At 31.4% G+C, this 22,652-nt stretch overlaps 4 protein-coding genes across 4 annotated transcripts; 1 reads left to right on the top strand and 3 right to left on the bottom strand.

The window, feature by feature from the left end:
• Nucleotides 1-928: 928 nt before the first annotated feature.
• Nucleotides 929-8,275, bottom strand: LOC119608059 (cold shock domain-containing protein E1). Its single transcript, XM_037962315.1, has 12 exons — nt 6,023-8,275; nt 4,968-5,404; nt 4,718-4,897; nt 4,442-4,656; nt 4,154-4,361; nt 3,863-4,072; nt 3,528-3,761; nt 3,310-3,463; nt 3,075-3,244; nt 1,942-3,015; nt 1,688-1,862; nt 929-1,437 (listed from the first exon to the last, which is right to left on the bottom strand). Exons 1-12 carry the CDS (start codon nt 6,057-6,059, stop codon nt 1,421-1,423), a joined length of 3,111 nt encoding a protein of 1,036 aa, XP_037818243.1. The 5' UTR covers nt 6,060-8,275; the 3' UTR covers nt 929-1,420.
• Nucleotides 8,276-11,539: 3,264 nt separating this feature from the next.
• Nucleotides 11,540-12,982, bottom strand: LOC119608073 (peroxisomal membrane protein 2). The gene is made up of 6 exons (XM_037962337.1): nt 12,813-12,982; nt 12,561-12,663; nt 12,279-12,374; nt 12,054-12,216; nt 11,871-11,990; nt 11,540-11,797 (listed from the first exon to the last, which is right to left on the bottom strand). The coding sequence occupies exons 2-6, from the start codon at nt 12,647-12,649 to the stop codon at nt 11,690-11,692; spliced, it is 576 nt and encodes a 191-aa protein (XP_037818265.1). The 5' UTR covers nt 12,650-12,663; nt 12,813-12,982; the 3' UTR covers nt 11,540-11,689.
• A 479-nt stretch (nt 12,983-13,461) lies between these two features.
• LOC119608063 (glycylpeptide N-tetradecanoyltransferase) lies at nt 13,462-16,135 on the top strand. Its single transcript, XM_037962327.1, has 3 exons — nt 13,462-14,100; nt 14,774-15,426; nt 15,490-16,135. The coding sequence occupies exons 1-3, from the start codon at nt 13,881-13,883 to the stop codon at nt 16,054-16,056; spliced, it is 1,440 nt and encodes a 479-aa protein (XP_037818255.1). The 5' UTR covers nt 13,462-13,880; the 3' UTR covers nt 16,057-16,135.
• A 173-nt stretch (nt 16,136-16,308) lies between these two features.
• Nucleotides 16,309-22,049, bottom strand: LOC119608054 (ATP-dependent DNA helicase Q4). Its single transcript, XM_037962301.1, has 8 exons — nt 21,764-22,049; nt 19,555-21,702; nt 17,967-19,489; nt 17,617-17,910; nt 17,386-17,561; nt 17,171-17,328; nt 16,947-17,105; nt 16,309-16,891 (listed from the first exon to the last, which is right to left on the bottom strand). The coding sequence occupies exons 1-8, from the start codon at nt 21,863-21,865 to the stop codon at nt 16,658-16,660; spliced, it is 4,794 nt and encodes a 1,597-aa protein (XP_037818229.1). The 5' UTR covers nt 21,866-22,049; the 3' UTR covers nt 16,309-16,657.
• Between the last annotated feature and the right edge of the window lie 603 nt (nt 22,050-22,652).

Genomic DNA, 22,652 nt, shown 5'->3' with positions numbered 1-22,652 from the left:
AGTGAATCATTTGATGGTTGCTGGTTAAATTTTGTTCTTTATTAGAAAAAAAGTTGTGATTTTTTGTAATTTTTATTATTATTTAATATTGGTTGTTCCTTTCATTACGGTTGCTTTGTTTTTGTCATTATATTTTTCACATTTTGTTTTCTTTATGTAGTAGATTATGAAAAAATTGTCTTTTATTTGTTGTTGTTGGGTTTTTTGTTTATTGTAGTAAGTAGTTAAATTATAAATAAGTTAATAATAACTCTTCTATCTTATGTTTCTTCTTTTTTATAAGTTGTAAGTATGTATTATTTATGTCTGTATATTGCTAATGTTTATTTTTTGTATTTTTGTAAATTTCAATTGTTCTTTAATTTATTTTTAATGCTGCCATTTTGTTTTATTTTTATTTTGTTAGTATTTTTGTTTTCTGGTAGAGAGTAGTTGTTTTGGTTTGTCTTAGTATTTTAAAAAGATTTTTATAGAATAAAAACATCATATTTTATAATGAAGGTAATGAGTGCCATTAATATCTCGACCTCATCATAATCATCAATCTTCCGTAATTTCATTGCATTTTTTTTACATTATATGCGTATTGTTGTTGCTGTATTTATATCATTGAGTTAATAGTATAGTTGTTGTGTGTAGTTTTTTGTTTTGTTTTAAGTTTTAAAGGAAAAGTAACGAAAAAAGAAAGTAAATTAAAAAAGAAAAAAAGAGTTAATTTAATAATATATTTTTTAATCATCTATATATTATAAAAATTGTATCGTATGGTATCATATCGATGTTCATAAGTTTTGTTCTTTAATGTTTTTGTTGTTTATATTTTGTATCGTTTAGAATATAGATAATGTTTCGTTACGTTTTTAAATTGTAATTGTTTTCTCTTTATTTGTTTGTTTATTTATTTTTTATTAAATGTATATAATATTTGTTTTTTTTTTTTTGTATTTTTTATTTATTGTAATTTTTCTTATGCATATTAATAATAAATACTCAATTCTGTTCAATATTTTGTTTTTGTTCATCATTTTATTACTTTTTTTATACTTCATATGGAAAGTTAATGTAAGAAATGTGTTTTGTGTGTGTGTGTGTGTGTACGAGTATGAGTTTCTTCTACATAATTCTTAATCTTCAATCATTAAAATTTAATATTTCTCCCTCGGTTTTAATTGCATAAATAACTGTTGAATAGGATATAAATAGATTTATTTTATTTTTGTTTATACTTGTATTATGTTTAGCAGTGTTTCTTTTTTATTTATCAGATTATAGCAGTTTATGTTTTAGTTGTGGTTGATGTTGTTGTTAACTTCTTACAATAATGGATCTCTCTTGATTCATTCATTCATTCATTGCGGCAACTTGTCTTCAGTCATTAAATCCCTCCCTTCTTTGCCTTTTATTTGCTATTGGATGAAATTTACTCAACCAATACACCTGTAAAAAAAGGTACGTTAATATTGCATTCTATTCTATTGCATCTTATGCATTGTCACCTAAAACATTAAGAAAATCACTATTATCTCTTTTTTTAAACAATTTCAGTTATAAAATTATTATTAAATATTATCAAAACTTGAATCTGTCAAATTCTACCTCCAAAAAAGTTTGTGTAATTTTTTTGAAAGTCCTCAATTATAAATTTGCAGTGTTGTATTAGATGTGACTCGAACTTCTAGAATCTTACCTGGAATTTTTTGTAATCTTGCTTGAGGCGCGAAACCTTTTCCCTGTGGACCCTTTGGTGCTCTAATAACGATCAAACGTGGCAATGTGTCATCGGTTAATTTTAGACGAGAGATCAAACGGTCAGGACGATCGTTTATTTTTAAAACATTGCAAGCCGAAGATTTGCCATTACGCTAAACGACAAAAAAGAAAAGAAAAAACAAATGAATAAAAGCAAAACAAATATGTAATATAAAAACAATATATATGTACCTGATTTGTTACAACAGAGAACTCAACAGTGTCGCCGGGATGTAAAGATACAGCGTTACCTTGTACTTCAGACATATGGAAGAAAAGTTTCTTACCATCTTCAATTTCATAGTTAAGAAAACCAAATTGACCTTTAATGGAATCAACTGTGGCACGCTTCTTTTGACGAACGGCCGTGATGTCAGCTGCACGACCAGTTTCATCGATTTTGAAACTGACCAAGTCACCCTTCTGCAATAAATCACGTTTGTTAACCAAACTTGTGATGCCGAATTCGTGCTGTGACAACACTTGGCTTCGAGTTTCATCCAAGACCTCGATGAGACCAGCATACTCTTGCTGGTCGGGATTAATGCAGCGCAAAGGACGAGCTACAACCCCATTGTGGACTCCTTCTAACACAGCCGGCTGTGGTATAGAGCCCTTGGGCAAAGTGCGTACATTTTCGGCTGGCAAGCAATTACCCGACACAGATGTATTGCCGTTTGGCGACAAAGTGTATTCCACCTCTTGGCCCAGTTCCAACCAGTTGGGATTGCCGACATAGTTGCTGAAATGAAAGAAGACTTCCTCATCATGCGACAAGGTTTCAATGAAACCAAAATTCTCCTTGATTACGGCGATAAAGCCGCGATAGACAACTTGACCGGTTTCGGAGTTTGACATTGAATTATTATTTTCCAATTTATTAAAATCTTCTATCTTTGGAGTTGTTGGAGTCATCATTTGATTATTGCCCATGGTTAAATAGCCATTCTGGGGCAATATCATGCCGCCTACACCAACTCCAACTCCCACTCCACCTACAGCATTGATAATGCCGTTGGTGTGAATAATTGCCGGATCGTTATTTGGATTGTGAATATGAAGATGATGTTGTGATGTTGCTGTTGTTAATGGTTGTTGTGGATTCGTTGTATTAGTTGCCATTTGTTGTAATGGTTGTTGTTGAAGAAGTTGTGGCTGCTGCTGTTGGGTTGTTAATTGCGCCTGGTGCAATGTTTGCATACCTGGTTGCAATGCATTATGCAAATTTTGTACATTTACAGCAATCAATTCTTTATTTCTTTTTACCTTTAAAATAAATGATTGCTAAATATAATACTTTTAACTCCCCCATTTGTTTTACATACCAAATAAATATCAAAACGCACACGATCTCCGATTCTTGGTGGTTTTTCGCAGTCTTTAAGGAAATACATAATAGTCTTTTTAAGTTCGCCATGCTCGTAGGTAATAACACCGCCCTCAACGCGATCTTGAGATTTTACTGGACTCTTTGGAGCCTCACGGGTAATGTAACCTATTCGAAACATGAAACTTAATATATGTGAGGAAAAATTTACGTATTAACAATAGTCCACTAACCCTCAATATTGCTGGCCATTAAAGTTTCAAATTGCACAGTACCGGTTGGTAAATGCTTAATACGTATGCCATGCAAACGTGATGTATTATATGGGACACCTTGCTCTTGAACCACAGTAAATTCAACTTCATCATTTAGAGCAATTTCACGGCTCTGGAAGAGATCAAGCAAAATTTTAAATATACGAATCATATAAATATTTTCAACTATGACTAACCGTGTCCAAAATTTCGGTGTAGTGGAAAAATATACGAACATTACGTTCAACGCATCGTATGAAACCAAAACCTTCTTTCAAAGAGGATATAACACCTTGTTCACGCTTTTCGCCCGATACTTTAAAAGTTTCATCAAGCAAAGAAATCGATGTGGCACGTTGCAACTGATCGCGTCGATCTGTGGCCAATAAAAATTGAACCCAATCGCCATGGCGCAATGTAAAATCTCCCTTCTAATAAAAATAGGAGTTTTTAAAAAAACACTCTTGACTATCCGTTAAATTCCCTGTTGTGCAAAGGGAATACATATTTCCATTATTTTAGCCAAACTTACCTGGTCTTTGTCACCAAATGGTACCTCAACTTCAGAATAGTCTGGCGCTCTATAGCGTATGCGACCGGGCAAAGGATCATTCGTTTGCCTAGCAGGATTATTACGATCTAAGGGCTTCAACACTTGTCCCTTGTAAATAGTGGTATCCACATCTTCAAATATTACCGAACCAGGTGGCAAACGAGTAATGTTGCATGCAAACTCACGTCCCTACAAAAGTGAGGAGTTTATATAGATATTCTCATTTTGATCCGACAACAATGGACAAATAATACAAAAATTGGGACTTACACTACGTGTTTGAATAGTGAATTCAACATCATCGCCAGGACGTAATTCAACATTGCCCTCCGCTTCGGAGAAGTGAAAGAAAATTTCTTTAACAACATCAGCACGTTCAATAAACCCAAAAGATTCTTTCATCGAACAAACAACACCACGGTATTTTACTGGTTGTGCTGGATTTTCCAAACGAATATGGCAAGCCCCCAAGTTTCCTCTGATTCATTATTATTAGAAAAGGGAAAGGATAATAACAAAATAAAGCAAAACTTTTTTGTCGAGTTAATGGTCAATTACCTTTGGTTGGTTGCAATTTGAAAGCTGACTTTATCACCGGCTCTCAAGTTGACATTGCCCTCAACATCATCTTTGGTATAGGGCAAGAAAAAGCATTCACCACGATTCTCGTAGCTAATGCGTCCAGTAGTTTCACTTGATGACAATAAATTATTGGAACTATCAACGCGTAATTCAGTTGTAACCGTACCAGTAACACGCTCCTCAGAAAGAACCTATAACAAATAAATTGAAACTAATTTCTCAAAATTTCATCTATTTCTACGAATTACTTACAACTTCAGGTGCAATTTTCGAAACTTGACTAGCAATTGGCTTTCCAGTACGACGATCATAAGTCATTTCGAATTCAACTGGATCACCTATTTTTAAATGATCAATATTGCCACTGAATTGAGAGAAATGGAAAAACAAACGAGCCTGACGCTCACAGCATTGAATGAATCCATAAGAATGCTGAAATATAATAATTTTATTGAATCAAATTAACCTGGTAAGTAGATGTAGTCGATAGAAGTTTAGTTACCAATAGTTTTTCGATTATACCAGTCTCACGAGTTGCCTGATTCGGATCGTTGGCAGCCGAAGAAGATGAGTTCGATTGGGAACCAAAGATTGAGTTGGAATTGTTACCGCTGCCATTGGTTAAAACACTATTCGATTGAAAGACACCGATAGTTGCTGGATTTTGTATAACTTCCGGTACCTCATTAGCATCAAACATACCAATGGTAGGATGTTGAGTCATTGGTGGTGGTCCCTGCTGTTGATGATGATGATGTTGCTGCTGCTGCTGTTGTTGTTGTTGCTGCTGATGATGGTGCTGGGGTTGAGATTGAGGAGTTTGCGGACCCAAAGCTTCCAAAGAAAACGTTCCGATGGGGGGGAAATTATTCGAAATATTCAAATTACGCATGGCATTCATGTTGAAAAATCCATCACAGGGTAAGTTATCATAGATTTCTAACGAAAATTACAGAAGACGTTATTATATTTAATAAAAATCACCAAATCAAAATATAACGAGTTTTAAAAATTACGCGAATGTTTACACTACAATTAAACAAAATTACAACTAGATTTTAGTGCTCTGATATTTTTTATCCTTTACAGAAAAAGAGATTCCAAAAATTTCGTCCTAAAATTTTGTAAATAATTTGTAATATTTTTCTATAAAACATTTGTATTGAGAATTGGAATTTAAAAGTAGATATTTATTTAAGTTATCAAAAAAATAAATAAAGGCATTGGTTACGTTGCCGAACTTATGATTTGTTATTTATATAGTACGTTTTGTATTTTTTTTTTTTTTTTTGTACATATTCATCAAGCCAAGCTCAAACTCTATCAAAAAATATAAATTTAGCAGCATCCGTATTTAGGCCAAATCGGGGTGGTAAAAATGTATTTTTAATGACATCGGTTAGATATGACTAAAGACTATGTTTAATTTTACAATTCAAATCAAAGTTTATCATTTGGAATTTTGAGCTCAATTCTGTTATGTTGATTTCTCTCTGAAACATTTTTTGGACAAGACTATTGGAAATGTTGCATATTGCATTTATTTTGAAGACTTACCTTCCCCTGTGCGATATCCTTTCGACTGAGTGTTCATACTGACCAAGAAATCAGTTAACAAACCCAATAGGGATATAAAAGAAGAAAATAAGGACGAAGATGAAGATTAAAAAATACCGGTTGTTGTTGAAGTAACGGATTGACGATGAAATTAAAACTGCTAATTGTTTGATTGATTTAAAATGGGTCGATAGATAGGGATGATTGCACACACAAATACACTGGGTTTGTTTTTATTGTTTCATTTATTTTTTAATTCTGCTTTCCCTTTTTTTATTTGTATTTAAGTTTTTTTTTTATATTTTTGTTTTTATTTATAATGAGAGGCACTGAATTACACTTTTATTAAGAATATTCAAAATGAAATGTCCACAGAAGTTTAGAGACGAAATAGAATTTTTTTTTAAATGGCGATTGAGAAATGCGTGAAATTCTTAACGCGTTTACGGCGGTTTTTTATAAGTCTTTTTAAAATTACTTTTAAATTGGAACTTGTTTGTTTGTGTTCTAAACTAGTTTTATATTTTCTTTTTTTTTTCAATAATATTGCTTGGTATTATAAATAAGTTTTATTAGGTTGAATTTTATTTTTATTAATATTATTTTTATTATTATTATTTTTGAAATTAAAAACACAGTTTTGGAAAAATAAATCTTTGGGATCAGATGCAAGTTCTTTTTTGTTTAAATACTTGAAGTAAAATTTGAGAATTGTAGAATTACTCTTTTTAAAAATTTCATAAGTTTATTGTTTTTGTTGTTGTTTTAAATTTAGATTTTTGGCGTGGTCTGTGTTTAAAAAACACTTGAGGGTTTTTAATTTAAATATAATTATATAAGAAGATTAATATAATTATAATATTGTTTTTATCTTTTTTTATTTTTAATAATTACATTATTTAAGTCTTGAATTAGACTAAGGGATTTCTTGTATGTTTTTGTTTTATATTTTAATAATTTCCAATTGTTTTTTTTTTTTAGTTTATTACTTATAAGCTTAAAACTTATAGTTTATAATATATTTATTTTAGTTATTTTATATTATTTGTTTTATTTTGTTTTTATTAATTAATTAATTATTCATTATTTTAATATATAATATATACTATAGTATATGTATCGAAGTCCTTTAAGATATCACGAATTTGTTTCAATGTTTCATTATCTTGTGTTTTTGTTTTTTTTTTTATTATTATTTTCTGTTTTTCTCTTAATAATCTAAGTTAATTTTTTAGGCTTATGTTCTTTTGTTTTTTTTTTTCTATTATTATAATTTTAGCTTCGTATGGTTAAATATTTTCCTTTTTAATTTATATAAGAAGTTTTGTTTCTTTTTCTTTTTTGTATTAAATTTGCATTTCTAAAGATTCCATTAATTAATAAGTTTATAAATTTACAATAATTATCACAGAGATGTTTAAATCTTTCTTTGAATTTGTTTTTTTTTTTTTCAATGTTTTTATTAACTTTTTTAAGAAATTTAAAGATTATTTTCTAAGACTTTTTTATTTGCATTCATTCACTTTTAGGATTTTAATAATAAATATGTGTGTGTGTGTTTGTATACGTTGAATTATTTTCAAAATCTCTTGTTTAATTGAAAGTCTTTTAAAGTTTTTTTGTTGTTCTTGTTTTTTTTTCTGTTTTGTTTATAAATAAAATTAAAAAGATCCCTTTTAAAAAGGGATCCCTTTTTATTGAGAGATCGTTGAAAACAAGCTATATTCTTTTTTTTCAAAAAATTGTTGTAATTAATATTTTGGAATAACTTGTTTGATATTTATAATTTAAAGAATTTAAATGTAAAAATGTCTTAATTTTAGCTTTAATTTAAATTAATTTGATTATTTTAATGTTTTTTATTGGTTTCTTGTTGTTTTTTTATTTATTATAATGAAATATTTTTAATTATTGTTTCCGTTTGTTGTTGTTTTTTGTTGCTTTTTAGAGATTTTTTTAAAGATGCGACACCTTTTATGCCTTTTAGGCATAAACAGCAGTTCCTTTGAAGTTTATGGTTTTCTTCACTTTCCCGATTTTTTGTGGTATATTCTTTTCTGTATTTTTTTTTTTTTGTTTTCCTTTTTTGAATTTTTCTTAAGTTACTTTTAGTTTCTATATTTGAGTTTATTATAATTTTTAATACTTTGTACAATTATAAAAATCTTAATTAATCATTAAATTCAGTATTTTTTTTTAAGTTCCTTTTGTAATGTTGCGTTTTTTTATTTTATTTATTTATTAATTTTAATATTTTTCGTTTTATTTGTACTTTAAAACTTTCTTTTCAGTTGTTGGTAGTTTTTTGTTGTTGCCGTAATAATGTTGAGGATTTATATTGTTGTTGTATTTTGTTGTGGGCGTGGTGGTTGTGTTTTAAAAAAATATATATTTTAAAAATAAGCGTTAAAAAATTAAAACAAATATTTAAAGCTTGTGTAGAGAATGGGCTTTCCGAAATAATAAAAATAAAAGTGAGGAATTTATGTAGGGGGATAATAGGTATATGTTGTATTCGAGCTCCAGGAAAATTAAAAATGATGAAGTAAGTATGACTTATTTTTCAGATATACACAATAATTTAAGGCTTTAACGTATGTTTTGTTTCTCTCTCCCAATTGATCTCACTACTACTATCGTATCGCTCTATTGATAACGAAATGCTGCTTCCGCTACTGCTGCTGCTGTTTGCTTGCTAATTTATGCGTGTTAACTAAAAACGTTGTTAATACTCCTCCTTTGTTAATACAATAGATAAAGTCCTTATTGGTTGAATATGGGTGTTGACGACGACGACCTTATTGTTTTAGTTTTTAATTTAGCAAGTTATTATAACAATAATAAGAGCCAAGCTTTGCTGTATCTTCTTTGTTAATTGGTTTTGCTAACTTACAATAGTATTTTTGTGGACAGATGTGTTTTTATAATTTTTAGTTAGTTTTTTATTTATTATGTTTTTTTGTTTCTAATTTGAATTTCTTAGAAATTCTGAGTATTTTATTTTTTTAGAAGTTTTATTGCTAATTTCACTAAGTGTTTTTTCTTCTTCAAGTTTTTCTTATTTTTTTGGGAGGCTTAATAAGCTAAGCTTGGCTTAAGCTTTTTTTAACCGTTGCAAACTGTTTCCAGCAGCTTTTTATAATTTATTATTAGTTTTCACAATTTTGTAGGAGTTTTTATTTTTTATGCAAATTTTAAATAAAAAAGTTTTTTTTTAAATATTGGAGCAGTAAAGTTGCCACTTCCTCAATAGTTCCTCTTCCTAAAAACGCCGGTTTGGTAGTTTTTGGTATTGAGCTAAAGTTGATTAAATTCTCAGTTTTGTTGTTGTTTTTAAGTTTTGTTGTTTTTGTTTTGATTTTGTATTCGTTTCGATGGTGTTTTAATTATTATTTCAGTTTATGATGAAAAGTGATGTCAAAACGGAGATTTAGTTACAAAAGCTATGAAAAATTATAGAAAAAGAGAAAAAACTTAAATAATTATACATATTTTAACATATATTATGAACTTAACAAGCTAATCAAAGGGTTAAATCACAGCGTACAAATCAATAGCCGTTTACTAGACTTTGTACCAGGGGTCCATCAAATAGTCTATGCATTAGTGTATACGGACTGTTCTATAGACTAAACTATTGTACAGTCTTGTATAGTCTATAGACTATTCTATTGTCTAGATAATATACAACTCTAAGAATTCGAACTAGTATACTGACTATTCTTTAGACTACTTCATACACTAGTCTATGGTATAGGTATACGCTATATGGTAGAATATTGTCTATCAGTGACTTTAAAATCTCATTTGGCATCCTTGGTCCAATTTATTCGTCAAATTTTGTCTACGATTGGTTGTCTAGTAAATTGATTAAAATCTAAATATGAAGAAAATCATTACGACAAAAACATGGCACCGATGCATTAATGTTCAGGCTATTCTTGTAGTAGGTTCCGTTATTAAAAAAAAAGTAGTGTCATAATCATGATACCTTTTAAAATATGGTTCTAACAGTATTTTAATAAATAATTATTTTATAGAAACATTCTTGTTTAATTTTTTAATAAGTTGCAATTTTTAACTTAAAAGTTCGCCAAATTAATACAAAAATTATAATTAAAACTATATTATATAGGTAACCCTATGTATATTATAGTTTTAATAAATTTACATATATTTTTTGACTGCGAATATATCAGGTACTTACAACCCACATTTTACAAGAGAATATTAAAAAAAAAAAGAAAAGTGCAAAATAAAAATGCCGGCTTTACAAATACAAAAACAATGCATAAAATTCCACTACTAAAGCAATTCAATACCACACACAAAAACAAATACTTTTTACAGGACCCCCACCATTTGCACAAAGCCCACTTTAAACATAAGAAAAACAAAAAATATATCTACATACATATAGTACTCCCCCTTCCATTCCATAGACAACAGCCTTAAGCAACAACGTTGCAGAATTATTGATTTTTCAGAGATTGCAACATTTAAACTTAGAAAGAAAAATAGCCCCTCCCTGAACAAAGAAGTAAGCCAACCATATTTATTCTAATCTATGCAAAAAGAACATTTGCTAAATATTTCTTTAAATTGAGGAACTTTAAAACAATATTTTTTTAAAACATTTTACCAATTGCTTTAGTAAAATAACATTGCACTTTTTGTAAAATTGTGAACAAAATCCCATTTTTGCAAGCCGACGACGGTAACGTCGCAAAAAAATTTCTAATGGATGGATAGCTGGCTTTTAATAGAGAAGACTGTAGCGGCGACTGCGACTATATACAATACACACACATTCACTTTATATCAAGAGAAGAAAAAATGCATATATACATTTTTTCCATTTTTTCAAATTCAATTATCGCAGCTATTTTTCATATATTTTAGGTATATTTTTATATATCCATATTTTGTGCACTTTTTGGAATATTTTGTAATTAGATTATGATATTTTTAATATATTTTGCTATATAATTTTAGCAAAATAAAAAAATCTCCGTCTAACAATACGTACCCACGAACACAGCACAACACATACCATGGTTGTATGAACGCTAATTACGTTCGAATTTAGGCGATACACAAAAAGGTAGTAGAATTTTTACTACTGTACTTAGCATTAGCACAGCATTAAAAACAAATACATATATACTTATTTACCACAAAATAAAGCATTTGCAAATTAAAACAGTAAACTATTTATTATTGTTTTATATTTCGATTATTGGACTAATGTAAAATTTATAGTTAAATTTATTTAACTTTTTCGGTAATTAGGTAGTACTTTTTTGCTGCTTTAGTACTAAATACTAAACTAATGCAATGCTGCTAAAATAAGGCATCCATTTTGTTTCCAACAAAAATTCAACACACTATCAGAGGTGGATTTAATATTACAGTAATGTACAAAAAATTTAAACAAGAATTAAAAATGTTATATTAAACTATATTTCTGAAGGAATTAAAATGGAAATTCGTCTGATCGCTTAAATTTCCCCTACATAGTTTGAAATATAAATAAAATAATTTTATTTTACTAAACATATTTTTTTTGTATTATAACCATTAAATCGCAATAAAAAACAGTCTGTAAAAACACTGTACAAAACATTCACCAATATTCTAAAAACTAAAGAAAGCCAAATGACCTTTTTATTTTGATTTACTATCACCGGCTTGCTTTTCTTGGAAGCGACGACGTTTGTGCGCAATATACACAACCCAAATAAAGGAAACCAAACTCATGGTTATAGTGCGAAACTAAAATAAAAAATATATGATAATTAATGCGATTAGTAGATAAGAAAGTTTAGATAAAATTGTCTTTAATTACCATGGGAGGAACATAGTACATGTTAAGAAAAACAGCCAATGACAGGTATTGCCAATTTGCTTTTAGCAAGGGCCAATAAAGTTTTTCCAAATTAGCCATTGCAACTTGATGAGAATTCATCTATACATAAAAATAATTTAGTTTAAATTTGCTTTAAATATGTATTAAGTCTTTAAAACTCACTTCAAACCTAGAGAGGAAGTACAACGACAAAACTTGATAAAATGGTGCATATATCAAACGTTCAGAAATAAACTGGAAAAATTTTCTGAATTTAACATCCTGGTGGAATAATCTTTCCACCGTTTGATAGAAATAATGCGGCACACTTCCCCCAAAAAGCAAACTAAAAAGAAAAATGTTTAAATATCAAATGTTTGTACACAAATGACTAGTTACTGTACTAACCCAAATAGAGCATACGCTACGACACTCTTTTGATTAACATTTTTTTGGCCGGACATACGCTGAGAGGTATAATTGGCTGAAGCTGCTAATGCGGAACTAAAAAAGAAAAATTAAGGTTAATAAACGGTCACATGCTTTTAAAGAGTCACAACTCATCAACAACATAAAGTAGCCTCACACGACAGAAATGTAACCTTTATTAAATATTTCTCTAAAATCTTGATTTTGGACTTATGACCCTTTTAAAGCAAATGTGCAGTATGTATAAATAAATGTACTTACGCCGTTATAGATTTTGTGCGAACCGGGTGATTGAACAATTGCTCCAAATAAACACCTAATAGCGAGTACACTGGCCGGGATAGGGACATTTTAAAATGTTTGTCTGAAAGGGAACAATATAGTTACATATACATGTAAAAAGTTATCATTATGCACTTTTGTTGATCAAAGTACAAAGTCTTTCTGAAATCATTGCACTTAAATTTACTTGATCAAATTTAATAAAAATAAACATTTTGAATTTTTACTCACTTCGTATTGGAAAAGTAAGCAACAAAAAGAATGTTTACGATCAAGTGGAATGTAAAAAAGGTTACTGCTCAGAGGTAATTTATTTTTAAATTATAATATTATTACTCTAATCTTTTTATACACTTGTTTATCTTTACCATGATAATAGTAGCGTTGCCACTCACCATTTATTTTTTTACCAAAGTTGTCATCAAAAACTACCAAAATCATTCAAACTTGCCACATTTTTAAACATATACCCCCATATAATTCAAAATTTTCTTCTTTTTTCTTTGTTTTGAGGTTTTTTAAACTCCTGCTTCTGTTAAAAATCTTTGTTTATATTTTTAAGCATTATAATATTTGATCAATCAATCAATTTTATCTTAAGAAGATAATTTTTTAACTATTTACACATTTTTTGTAAAATAGGTTTTAGGGTCAAATATGGCATCGGTTCGCCATACTTTACAGGGTCACTTGTATGGGTGCTAGATAAAATCATAGATCGATTTTCAAACCTTATTACTAAATAATATTTGCCCTATAACTCTTTTCGATTTCGACTATACCATGCTTTACACAGACAGGCGGATGGACATGTCTAGATCGTTGAATAAAATAGAAATAGACCGGCAACTCAGTTCACATTTTTTAAGAAATTCATACGTTTTTGGATCAGCGGCGGAGCGACTTCCCGAAATTTCGACGGCGACCAGCAGCTGCGGATTTGAGACGAGTTGGCTTGTATATCCCTCAATTGATCGTCTGAAATTTTAAATAGTTGCAAACGAAAACTTATTCTATCACTTATTGTGTGATAATTCTCATATTATTTTTGTTTAATTATTGAAATTTAAAATTTTATTTCTGCATTTCTTACCTTTCTTCAGTAAATGTTTAATAGCCGATATGCAGACACCGTTGACATTATTAACAGTAACCATTAACGCCGTACAATTTTAATCGACTCTGGTCTCTGTTGACCGGTTTTTGCGGTGTGATAGTAACCAAAAAAGAAAAATTGTTGAATTTTTGTTAGAAAAGAACTAAACATTTTTAATTTTAATTAAAATTAAATTAAACGTTATGCCTAAACAGGATAAAACAACAAAAATGCCAAAGGAGAGCAACGAAAAGGCAGGAGAAGATAAAACAACCGCAACATCTTTGGATGAAATTAGCAAGACTTCACAAAACGAAAAGGTCGATGATGATGCAAATAAACAAGTGGAAGAAACAAAGGCAACGACAGATGCGGCCACCAATAAAAAGCTACCAGCTATTGTTAATTTAGGAACCGATATGAGTAAGATTTAATCTAAACTTTTGTTATTATAATTTTATAAAAAAAATCCATAAATTAGGGCGTGGTTGTAACTATAGTGGAATGAGACTTTTTCAGTTAAATTACCGAAATAAGTTAAATTTTATAATTATTTTGTAAAATAACCTTATTCTCCCATACACTTTGCGTGTTTTTTAAGAAAATGCTTTGTCTAAGGGTTGGGTTTGCTGGTACATATTTGTTTTTTATCAAATATTCGGTTTTGTCATGAGGTTACTCACCCTTGTTTAACTCAATAAATATTTACAAAAAATAAGGGTAAAATGTTCTTACATTAATATCAAATTATGTACCAACAAACAATATGAAAATTTACAATAAAAACCAAAACTCTTCCAATGCGTGCATAAGATGTGCCCTTAAACATTTTTGTTTTTTAATAGCAATAATTAATTTGTATACAAACTAGATCCCTAAACCAGGCTGGATTTAAAATTTGGACGCACCTAATTTTAACAAATAGTTCTTTAAAACTTGTTTTATTCTATAATACCCCTTAAAAGTTTTCCTAATATATGCAATTTTGTACCAAATTTCATACTATCTCTTGCTTTAAAATTCAAAAATAGATTTTGTATAATCATAATTCTTATTACAAATTCCTAAGGTTAATCGATTTTTTTCGCCTTTGTAGATATCCTAAATAGACAAGATCTTTTGCAAGCGGTATCTGAAGCTGTGTCTGGCAACCGTCAAACAAAACAGTTTGCCTTCTGGTCAACTCAACCTGTGCCTAAACTAAACGAAGAAATTACAACAAATGAATGCATTGAACCCGATAAGGATATCTCTGAAATAAGACCGGATCCTTATGCTCTGCCAGAGGGATTTAAATGGGATACGCTGGACTTAAACAATAGTAGTGATCTAACGGAACTATATACGCTATTAAATGAAAACTACGTGGAGGATGATGACGCCATGTTTCGCTTTGACTACCAACCAGAATTTTTAAAATGGTCTCTACAGTCCCCGGGATGGAAAAGAGACTGGCATTTGGGGGTACGTGTTGTAAAGTCAGGACGCCTGGTTGGTTTCATTTCGGCCATACCCAGCAATCTGAGAGCTTATGATAAAGTATTGAAAGTTGTAGAGATAAATTTCTTATGTGTTCATAAGAAATTACGCAGCAAACGTGTTGCTCCTGTTTTGATTCGCGAAATAACAAGACGTGTAAATTTGACGGGCATCTTTCAAGCAGCCTACACAGCTGGTGTTGTTTTACCAAAGCCAGTAGCAACATGTCGTTATTGGCATCGGTCGTTAAATCCTAAGAAACTAATAGAGGTGAGTATTCAATTTATCGCCTTTTATTTCTTTCTTGCATTTACCTTTCTTATTGTTTTTAAGGTAAAATTCTCTCATCTGGCTCGTAACATGACCATGCAACGTACAATAAAATTGTACAAGTTACCAGACCAACCAAAAACAAAGGGTTATCGTCGCATTGAAGCCAAAGACATGGACAAAGCCCACAAGCTCATGGATGAGTATATGAAGAAATTTAATATGTGTCCGGTGTTTAGTAAAGAAGAATTTCGCCATTGGTTCACCCCCAAAGAGGGCATTATCGATTGTTTCATTGTTGAAGATGAACAAGGCAACATTACAGACATGACTAGTTTTTACTGTTTGCCATCGTCGGTGATGCATCACCCGGTGCATAAGACGTTGAGGGCCGCTTATTCATTCTACAACGTTTCTACTAAAACTCCTTGGTTGGAATTGGTGAATGATGCCCTTATATCAGCTAAAAATATACAAATGGATGTATATAATGCTCTAGATTTAATGGAGAACAATACGTTTTTGAGACCTTTGAAGTTTGGTCCTGGCGATGGCAACTTACAATACTATTTGTATAATTGGCGGTGTCCAAGCATGAAACCTCAAGATGTAGCTTTAATACTCATGTAGAGAGTGTTCCAAATACATGCATACAAAAACATATTTAAATAAATTTCTTTGTCTTGATTTTTTTATATATCATTTGCGATGTCTTTGCCTTTTTGATTTTGTAAATTTCTAACATATGAACATTACTGCAGTTATAATAGTTTATAAAGTATTTCTTTTATTCAGTTTGAAATACATATACACATTTTTAATAAATTATGCCATTACCGCCACAATTTTCTAGAGTTCCTGTTTTCGGTACTTGTTTTTATATTGTTTTTAAAAGCGAATGTATTTATTTAATAAGTTGTCTTTAGTTTTTGTTGATACAAACAATTGCAAACACAAAATAAAATATTTTTTCTAATAAATAATCTTGCTAAAAACAAAAATTTGTTATATAAATAAATATTTTCGCAAATAATCGAAAAATGTTACTTTAATTCTTGTTAAGAAAACCGTAAAATTTTTATTAGTTAACGACTTTTTTATTTAAATAAATTTACGTTTTCTTAATATGAATTTTTATATATTTAAATATTAAGAACATTTCACAAAAATTTTAAACAGAAATAAACGAAACACTATAACACAGTACATACAAACACAGTTCAAATGAATTTCAAGTACGTCTTCTAACAATAACATTATTGGCTAATTGTACAATACGATTGAAATCGGTTTTCGAATGAACACGCCAGAATTTGCAGCGATACCACATCACGGCTGGATAATTGGGACTTGAAATACCATGAAAGATTCTAGCAATGTTGCGGCCACTAAAATTATTTTCAGGATACATATTTATAAGGGCTATAACGTCAGATTCTAGTTCTCCATCGGAAATATTGGAGGGCTAAAAAATAATCAATCATGAAAATATTCAAAAAATATGCACAAAATATACGTACATCTATTTCCAATTTCAAGTTTTTAGGATAATCATTACGGAAATAATCACGAATGATGCCCTTTAACTGATCGGAACGATCATGAGAAAATGTTTCATTACAACAGGGACCATAGGAATTGTATGCCACAGAGGATAAACCTTGAAAAACATATTGTAGCTAAAGGTAAAAACAGTAATTATTTTTACATAAATTATTTATTGTAAATTTGTAAGACAAATTACTTGTATTAGCTGAGTTTGTTCCTGCTTAACGGAACGATTATAGAGTGTATCTAGAGCATCATCAATTTCCTCGGCGGTAAAATCTCCTGGAGCCTTTATACGGAAACCCAAATCATAGAAACTGACAGTTATTGGTGAGCGTTTGGAGTAACCATTAACTAACATAAATAGAAGCATTAAAAATCGATTTTTAACGTTAAATCTTTAAAGTTTACCTTGCACCCATTCCAGGTTTTTTAATTGATATTTAACGACACCACTGTTCCATCCGATAGCGGCGGCAACATCAACTACTGAAAATTCTATAATATTAGCGTCTTCCTTAAACGAACCATTCTTTATTTCCATTGCAATAGCCATGGCTAATGGTGGACATTCTTTGGCCGCGTGTCTAAGAATAGTAAACATTTTTTTTTTTGCAATTTTGTAATTTATCTACAACTTACTTAAGATACTTTGGTCCACCATACGATATAACTTTAGCTTTGATATAAGCATTGCTTAAAACGTTTATACACCATCGGTTGTCTAATTCCATGTAGCACAAAAGTGTCGATATGTTTTCTTCAGGTATATCTAAAGCCTCCACTGTTTTTTCTATAGAAAAACCAATTTCATGACCAGGGCATACATGTTTTCTAGCTTTGGATTTTCCTTCTTCACCAAAATCTGAGGCATCCACTTCTACTTGGTTGGACGTATTTTGATCTTCTCCAGTAGAAGATGATTTAAGGACACCACTAAGTATGATAAAACGATCTTAGCTAATACTCTACTCTCTACAACATTTACTTACTCTTTTAGATTTTTATCACAGGAACACGGCACAAATATACGCTGCAATAACTTGCGAATAACATGGCGATCTAAGGAATTGGCATATATATGTCTCTTCAACTCGTTTTGATCGCCGCCATTGGCGTCTAAAAAGAGATGACAATGTGAGATTTTATTATCGCGACCAGCACGACCCACTTCTTGTACATAGCTTTCAAAATTTCGTGGCATGTTGTAATGTATTACAGCACGAATGTCGGGCTTGTTAATACCCATACCAAAGGCTATAGTAGCAACGACAATACGCAGTTCGTTGCTCATGAAGGCATTTTGAATGGTGCGTCTTCTTGAAGCCGGCATGCCAGCGTGATATGGTTCTGCATGCCAATTGACTCGTTTACGTTTCTTTTTACCATTTTCTGGTTCGGGTACTTTTCGATCCTGCAAGCAAGTACGCAAATATCCTGCTATACGTTCGCATTCATCGCGCCGAGTACAATAGATTATAATGGATTGACATGTTTCGAAACGCTTACTCAATAACAGCTGCAACAAAGCCGAATCACGATTTTCATCCTTCGACACGGATAATATTAAATTATCGGGCAATGGTATGTCACTAATTATACCCCTCTCACCATCAGTGATACCCAAATGATTTATGATACTCATACGTGTGGGAAGCGTAGCGGTGGCAGTTAACCCCAACACACATTTTACACCTAAATTTTGCTTGAGCACTTTGCAAATCATTAAATAACTGGGACGAAAATTGTGACTCCATTGTGAGACACAATGAGCTTCGTCTATACAGGCGAATGCAATGGGAGGTAGTTGTCTCAATATAGAACCGAATCCTGTTGAACGTTCTCCTGCCACTACGGCTTCCGGTGACACGAGCAGAACATCAATTTCCCCATCTGCAATCATTTTCAAAATTTTAACCTTTTGCTGAGGTGTCTGATTGGTATGCAAGCAATGTGCACGCAAAAAATGGGGTACCCCCGTTACTTGATCTTCCATCAAGGATACCAATGGTGATATGACCAAAGTTATAGATTTTTTATGTTTGGAATATAGATATGCTGGCAGTTGATAACACAGTGATTTTCCACTGCCAGTGGATAAAGTCACCAATGTTGACATTCCTGATAATATACGCATTACTGCACGATCTTGACCCTTGCGAAAGTTGGTATGACCAAACATTTTAAGAGCCTCTAATACTTCGTCAGTTAGTTCTTTAACACTGCCATCAGCATTGAGGTCATACAGAGGACCAACACCACCAAACTGGGTAGAATTGCTTGAGTTTGGATTGGTTGGGTCAATGCCAGCTGCCTTGAGGAATTCATCCGGTATTTTAGAGCCGACATATTTCTTTATAGGCGATATTGTCTTCTGGCTTTCCAAAGTTGCCAAATCGACATCAAAGTCTTCCAATTCATCGTCAGTTTCCATTAGTATTTCTTCGTCGCCTTTCTGCTGATCTTCGTCGTCGCTACCGCCTTCTGTATCGCTATTGTTAGCGCAGACCTTCACCTTATAACATACATATAAAGAAAATGAGAAAAAAAATCAAGTGGAATTGAAACTTTAAATATTACCTCATCACTCTCGTTATCATCACTGTTGCTTTGTTCCAGTTGATTGTATATTGCAGCATTAGCAGCTTGGGGCAATTTAGCTATGTTTCGACTGTGCACTGCAACTGCCGACTGGCTGGCCATACGTTCGGCCTCTTCTAGCGTTGGAAATGGGGAGGGATCTTCTTCCAGTTGAGCCGTTAATGGTAAGAGAGAATCCCCCTTTACTTTGCAATTCTGAGCAAAATGACCAGCTTGACCACAGTTGAAACACTTTAATGTACCACCATCACAACCACCCATATCCATATTTGGACCCGATAAAGCGGCAATATGTTTTTTGTGTTTCCATAATTTCTTTTTATATTTCGAATAATTGACGGACTTTTTACCTCGCACAAAGGTTTTCTTTTGTATATTTATGGTAACGAAATTTTCATTTAGTTTACCACTGGCAACCTTTTCCTCCAACTTACGTCTGGCAGCAGCTCTCTTCTCCTCAGCAGCTGTTACCGGTATAGGTCTTGAGGATGGAGTGGTACCTGGCATTGGTGCCATGGTGTTTATATACTGTTGAGCTAAGTTGTCGGCCTTATCTAAATCAGTCTGTTTAATGCGGGGTACAGAGGTTATGTCACCTCTTTCTAATGCTAATGTGTATTTAAGATCTTCGGGATTAAGTGGTTGCGTTTCTAATTCCTCTTCATCCGGCAACTCCTCACTTTTAATTGCTTTCTTTTTAGAGGTTCTAGTAGCTGCCTTAGGCTTTTTCTCTTTCGGAGATTTTTCTTTTGTTTTTTTGCTCTTTGGAGAGGCTTTCGGTTTAGCTGATGTTTTCCTTTTGGCTACAGCTTTCTTCCGTCTGACTTTAGGCTTTTCCTGAACATAATCTTCATCATCTTTTTCACTATCTGGTGAGAAATCTTTTTCCAAATCAACATCAGCAGGGACTGAATTTTCCACATCTTGTTGCACGTCTGGTTTGTCTGTATGACTGTTGTTTATTTTCTCAACAGCCTTGGGCGATGTTGATGCAATAATTCTCCTTCTTTTAACTATATGTCGATATTCCTGAGGTTCTTTCTCTTCCTCGCTATCATCTACTATGGAATCAGAATCATGAGATTTGTTATTTTCCGCTTGAGTCTTTTTGGTTTGGTCTAGTGGCATTTCTTGAAAGTATGGTGTTTCTGTAGTTTCAATTTCCATGTTTGAGTTGAAATTATTTGGCGATATTTGATTAGTTTCTGTGGGTGTTGGCACGGTTAGTGTGTCCGCAGGAGTTGTTTGAAATTTAGACACATCAATATTTGATAAACCGTAGATAGACTTTCTATTGGGAGTTGGAGAGCTTTGATTATTATTCTCCTCCACTTTTTGCACATTTTTCATTATGTTTACTTTTGTTTTGATGCCATTCTGAACAGCATTCCGCTCAAGCCATCCTTCATCTACTTGGGTTTTTATGTTTTCCTTAGTTTTTTCAGCGGCTAAAAGGGGATTTGCTGCAATTATGGCTGCTGCTTGCTGCTCCTTGGCTTTCTGTAGCAATATCGTTTCTAAATCAGGAAGCACTTCTTTGTTACTGGTATTCAAAGTGTCACTTAAATTAGTCTGACTACCACGTAATGAATTGTCTAGCGCAGATTTTGATAAGGATTTTCGAGGATTTCTTTTAGAAAAAGAGGTATTCTGAAATAGTTTCTCTTTAAAGTTTGGCTTTAGACTCTTGCGCGGCAGCTCTTTCTTTTCCTTAATTTCTGGTTTCATGGCAACATTTGGGCCCCAGGCTTTATCGTTTAGCGGTAGGACTTCTACCGGCTCAAATTCCTTTAAAACATGATTTTCATTTCTGTTTGCCAAGTTTGTCAGAGCATAACCACTTGGTAACTCTTGTATGTTTGAGAAACCATTACAGTGCTCCTGGGAATCACCTTCGTCCTGTTGCTGTTCTACCAATTTTGATATGTCTAAGGGCAATTGGGGTCCACCGTTAATGCTTTCCGTTAAACTAACGTCCATTTCACCATCCCTTTGAGACATTTCCAAAACATCGAAACCGTCATCAGACAAAACATCATTCAGAGTATCTTCCAAAAATGATGTCTTCAATTTGTAATACATTTTATACGAGTCTCTTATCTCCTGAGAAGCTTCTCGTATATCGTACTGAAATAAAATGTTTTAATTAATACTCTTGCAAAAAGAATTAATATTTTGTATAATTTACTTTGGAAGGTATTCTGCCATGTTTCTTTTTAAAGTCTTTTTCCCATAATTTCACACGAAGTTTATATTTTTGATACTTTTGTTTAAATACTGGATCTTCCATAGCTTAATTATAATTAAAAATAAAGTAATGATAGTAAATCACTTGTAAAGTTTTATATTTTCTTATTTTTATTAAAATATTAACTTAATTACGAATGTATGTGATGAATAAATTATGTATTTTGTTTGTGAAAAATTCCGCGCAAATTTTTGAACATAAAAGAAGCATTGCATGTGAAACTGTCGTCTTATTTTAACAAGAAAGATTTTGGTTGTAAAACTAATGGAAAGGAACTACAGGCAAACCCGTTTATAACGAACTCCATTATTTTGAATACTTCTTTATTACGAGATTTAATAAAAATAAATAGTAACTAAAGGTAGGATCATACAGACACATGTATTCCAAAAAATAACAAAATAATGAGTCAAAATTAATTACGATATGTCCTGAAAATGCTATTGAAATTCAGAGAACGAATTAAGTAATTCAACTGTTGGTATGAACATGGTACATTTAATACCAATAAGATTTCGGGAGATTCTAGTTGATTTTTACTAGATTTCTCATAAAAACAAAATTTCCTTTTTTGGAAAATTGGGAAAAATATACATGAATTCTAGTAGGAAAAATGCAAAATTTGGCATACAAGAATGAAAAGGGTATTGCAATTAAAATATTATTTAGTTTATATATATAAATTATAATTTTAATATCCCGTGTATATAAATTAAAATATCCCATATTTTTCACTATTTTTTGGTTTAAACAATTTTTTATTCCATTCAGCTGTATTTATATTTAAAATGCAATCTAATGAAATAAAATTATCCGTTTTTCCCAGTTC

Source organism: Lucilia sericata, unplaced genomic scaffold (genome assembly GCF_015586225.1).
Source record: "Lucilia sericata isolate MDLA Ls3-8-SP2 unplaced genomic scaffold, ASM1558622v1 Contig000021F_arrow, whole genome shotgun sequence".
NCBI classification, from domain to species: Eukaryota; Metazoa; Arthropoda; class Insecta; order Diptera; family Calliphoridae; genus Lucilia; species Lucilia sericata.
The sequence above is the reverse complement of the archived record's forward strand: the minus strand, read 5'-3'. Positions and strand labels throughout refer to the sequence as shown.

Coding starts and splice junctions, on each gene's coding strand:
- LOC119608063 (XM_037962327.1), top strand. CDS start 13,881: ATGCCTAAACAGGATAAAACAACAAAAATGCCAAAGGAGAGCAACGAA. Junction 14,101..14,773: donor TAATTTAGGAACCGATATGA/GTAAGATTTAAT, acceptor TCGCCTTTGTAG/ATATCCTAAATAGACAAGAT. Junction 15,427..15,489: donor ATCCTAAGAAACTAATAGAG/GTGAGTATTCAA, acceptor ATTGTTTTTAAG/GTAAAATTCTCTCATCTGGC.
- LOC119608059 (XM_037962315.1), bottom strand. CDS start 6,059: ATGAACACTCAGTCGAAAGGATATCGCACAGGGGAAG. Junction 5,405..6,022: donor AGGATATCGCACAGGGGAAG/GTAAGTCTTCAA, acceptor AATTTTCGTTAG/AAATCTATGATAACTTACCC. Junction 3,464..3,527: donor ACACCGAAATTTTGGACACG/GTTAGTCATAGT, acceptor GATCTCTTCCAG/AGCCGTGAAATTGCTCTAAA.
- LOC119608073 (XM_037962337.1), bottom strand. CDS start 12,649: ATGTCCCTATCCCGGCCAGTGTACTCGCTATTAGGTGTTTATTTGGAG. Junction 12,217..12,278: donor GTAGCGTATGCTCTATTTGG/GTTAGTACAGTA, acceptor TTTTCTTTTTAG/TTTGCTTTTTGGGGGAAGTG. Junction 11,798..11,870: donor TGTACTATGTTCCTCCCATG/GTAATTAAAGAC, acceptor TTTTTATTTTAG/TTTCGCACTATAACCATGAG.
- LOC119608054 (XM_037962301.1), bottom strand. CDS start 21,865: ATGGAAGATCCAGTATTTAAACAAAAGTATCAAAAATATAAACTTCGT. Junction 17,911..17,966: donor TGTGATAAAAATCTAAAAGA/GTAAGTAAATGT, acceptor TATCATACTTAG/TGGTGTCCTTAAATCATCTT. Junction 16,892..16,946: donor ACTTGAAATTGGAAATAGAT/GTACGTATATTT, acceptor ATTATTTTTTAG/CCCTCCAATATTTCCGATGG.